At 31.6% G+C, this 3,970-nt stretch overlaps 1 protein-coding gene across 1 annotated transcript; it reads right to left on the bottom strand.

The window, feature by feature from the left end:
* LOC18781624 (protein LURP-one-related 11) lies at positions 2,408-3,338 on the bottom strand. The gene is made up of 3 exons (XM_007216052.2): positions 3,102-3,338; positions 2,770-3,000; positions 2,408-2,630 (listed from the first exon to the last, which is right to left on the bottom strand). Exons 1-3 carry the CDS (start codon positions 3,336-3,338, stop codon positions 2,496-2,498), a joined length of 603 nt encoding a protein of 200 aa, XP_007216114.1. The 3' UTR covers positions 2,408-2,495.

Raw genomic sequence — 3,970 nt, 5'->3', positions numbered from 1 at the left:
CAATATTTTCATAAAGTATGGTGTAAATTAGCAAGACTTTTGGTAGTAAGAATTACCTTTAAAAGTGTTGAAAAGTCATTTATTTAACAAAGTTTTTAAAAGTCATTAACATTTTGGATACCTCAAAACTTTTAAATACTCTTTAAAACTCACAATTGAATACAACTAAACTTTTAAAGACCGTTTAAAAGTCACAATTGAATACCTTCAGACTTTTAAACTCATTAAAAGTCATTAAAAGTTAGAATTGAATACACCCCCTAAAAGAAGTTTTTATTTTGGCAACCAAAAAAAAAAACTTTTTCTGTCGTTTACAAGTTGGCTCATGATTTAGTCCTTTTGAGAAGTTCTCTCTTTGTGTGTGCATGTTTTGTCACTGCTTAAGCTTATTGATGCATCAGCCAAGTATCCGGAGCATATAAAAATTTCTCTAATATTTGCATGTAAAAATAGTGGAGAGTTGGTGGTATTGTAAAGGGATGGTCCTATGTTTAGGCTAATCTAGCTTATAACCTAGGTGACTCGATTTTTTATAGCCAAAAGTTAATAGACACCCTAGGTGACTTGATTTTTTACATCCCACATGGATACACACACACAACCCACACACACACCCAATCCCACCCATAGAAAATCTCATATTTTTTTCTTTATTTAACTAACCCCACAAATCTGATAGAAAGAAAAACATAAACTAACCTCAGACACGTGACACATACCCCTTTTCAGAAAACATTCGAGAACCACTAAAAACAAGAATAGTTAGTTGAAATCATTAAAGCATTATTTCTTTGATCTCTGTCAAAGAGCTCATAATAGATTATTATTTTCCTTTGACACTGAATAATAATATGGTTATATTTTGAGGAATGGAAGCATGTCAATTTATGAGACTGCAGGTTCCATGATAAAATTTATAAATGAGGGCATGGAAATCCCCCAAACTGAATTTAATATTCACCAAACATCTACGTACCTAGACTCCCCAAAACTAAACTGATTCTTTAACTCTCTGCATTGGAAATGGACCTTACATTGTATTTGTGTTTCTCTATCCATAGATAACACGCATAGATGAGGAAATACTTTTAAAATTATGTTGTGCAGTATAGCCGCGCGGCTATACTTTTAAAATATTCGAATATACTTGAAGAGTATAGCCGCTTGGCTATACTGCACAACATCATTTTCTTTTTTGTAGTTATGTAATATCTTAGCCTTTTTCGATTACTTTAATTAGTAATTATGTTTTAATTATTATTTAATAAATAATTAGTATTTAAATATATTACTAATTTCATAAATTACTTAATAAATTATAATAAATTATTTTGTTGACTTTATTTTTTATTTATTTTTATACAAAATTAGTTTGTTTAGTTTAATATTTGTAATTAAGTAATATCTTAGCCTTAGTTAATTATATTAATTATTATTTATGTTTCAATTGTTCTTTATTTAATGAATAATTAGTATTTAAGTATTTTAATTAATTTCATATATTAACCTAAGCTATAGCCTAGGTGACTTGATTTCTTACATCCCACATGAACACACACACCCTCATCCCACCCATAGAAAATCTCATATGTTTTTCTTTAGTTAACTAATCTCACACAAGTGACGCATACTCCTTTTCAGAAAACACTCATTTCATTTCCTCATAGAAAATCGTTTACTTTGGTTTGGACACCTTCTTTTCATTTTTATTTTTCAAGTTGGCTTGAATGACTAGATGGACTAAAATGGTTCAGTTTTTTTTTTCTTCTTTTGTAATGGATAAATGTTTTCAATTTTTTTCCTTTCACGGAGAAGTTTTACTTGTAATTACTATAATTGACGTTAAAATTTCTTCTTCAATCTTTCTATGTTGCTAGATTTACATAGGTTTGTTTTTTAAAATTTGAAATTTGGAACTTCTTGTTATCAATGAAATAAGTGTATTGTCGAATTTTCTATCTTTCAATAGATTTGTATGTAGGGTAAATTTAGCCCATCCTGTTTTCAAATCCATTCCTGATATTATAATGGCAATATAGAGGGAATATTGTGGTTGAAGTGTAACTATCCATGGAACTTATGATTTGTAATGATCCTCATACAATAAAACTTGAGGCACCAAAATTTAATTGATCAAAAAGTACTTTTATTTTATATTTTTATTACTAGGTGACGTGGTTGATGACATATATAATATCTTATGCATGTTAAAGATAAACACACGTATAAAAGTAACAAATCCGATCAAATCTTGCATATGAAATTTGATTTGGTGTTTGTATTATTATTATATCCGTTTTCTTTACAAGATTAGAAATCAACTCCTTAATTTGAACCAATTAATCATTTGATCATGTTAATTAGCTTCCCAAAATTTGCCACAAAGGGTTTAACCCAATTGAAGTACTTGTAGTTTGAACTTTGCTCTTCACTAATTTGGATAATTTACAACTTACAATCCCATATATATTTGTTGCCGATTTACTTCCACACTTTCACATTTTACGGTTGATGAGACCATACACAACAAGAAGCCCCACGATGAGACTGTGATCTATGAAGGGCTCTACCACCACTGTCAAAACATCTTCTCCAAGAACCACTCCACATGCTGATTGCTTTCTCTTTACCTGTTCATTATAAAATTAACCACTGTGAATTAGCCTAACAGTGGTGTGCGTTTAAACTAATCTAAGTAATAGATCATGCCGTGTTCTATTATAAAAATGAAAAACTCAAAAGTAATGGACAGAATTAAATTAAATTAACCTCTGCAACTGGTCTTCCAGACTTGTCTAGTATCTTGTAGGATGACTTGCTGCTCAAGCTTTCTATTCTGTATTGCTGTGTTTGGTTCTTCTCTTGCCCTACAATAACCCTACACTGTGACCTCCCTCTACACAACCTAAATCTTTGTCTAACTTGAAAACCAGGCCTGTCTGGGTTGGCCTCTTTACCTGTGGATCTGTAGCCCTCCCAAAGACCAAGCAATCTGAATTTCTGCATAATAAATTAGACCAAATATTATTATCAGGAAAATATAAGTATATAGTCTAACTCCTCAAAACTATGCTGTTATAACTAGCTGCTATTGGATTTACCTTTCTCAGAATGGTGAATAGGATTTTGCCTTTCAAATCCATAAGATAAACTTTACCTCTGCATTTGCAGTCATAGTTGTCTACACGATACACAATTCGACCGTTCGAATCGAAGACAGTGCAACCATAGCCGTTCAGTATGAGAGACTTCATCCATATGGTGAATGTTTCTTGTTTTGAAGTGAAGTATTCAGTTGGGGAAGAGGAAAATGGGGCCTGAGGGTGAACCTTCCCCATGATCAAACAAGTTGGAATTTTTTTTTAAGAAATGGAAGTTGAATGTTTCATTCAGCGCACCCACTAAGAGGTTTTATATGCTGAAAAGCACATGCATGTACTTTGGAAGCTACAGTGAAAAGAAATTAAAAAACTAATAAATGTATGATTATGATTATAATTATAATTTGGATTATGGCATTGCTGCACATGAGTTCGAATCTGTGCATGACAGAATGAATGGAAAAGTTCTAATATTGTATTCTCCTATTCTGTTTTATTTCTCAACTTTTTCTTAGGAATTACTCAAACACACCCAAAAAGGGTAGTTTAAACCAATTTTAATACCCAATTGTCTTAATATAATCACATAATTAATTTGAATCTTATCACTAACTAGTCACAAGTTCACAAGTGCTTTGCCCTATGTCATTCTGGGCTTTCACTGTAGCTGTCTGGAGTTCAGCTCATCAGCTCACCAACCCAAGTCTCAACTGCCCTGAATTTCATGCACATTACATACATGCATATGACATGGTTCAAATCAACATATATATATATATATATAGTTATTCTCTCATTTGGATGTCTGCACGTTATTATCGTGCGAATGCCATTATAAACAGAGAGGAAAGTACAGAAGACTAGTAGAA

Source organism: Prunus persica, chromosome G3 (genome assembly GCF_000346465.2).
Source record: "Prunus persica cultivar Lovell chromosome G3, Prunus_persica_NCBIv2, whole genome shotgun sequence".
Lineage (NCBI taxonomy): Eukaryota > Viridiplantae > Streptophyta > Magnoliopsida > Rosales > Rosaceae > Prunus > Prunus persica.
This window is presented reverse-complemented; position numbering and strand designations above follow the sequence as displayed.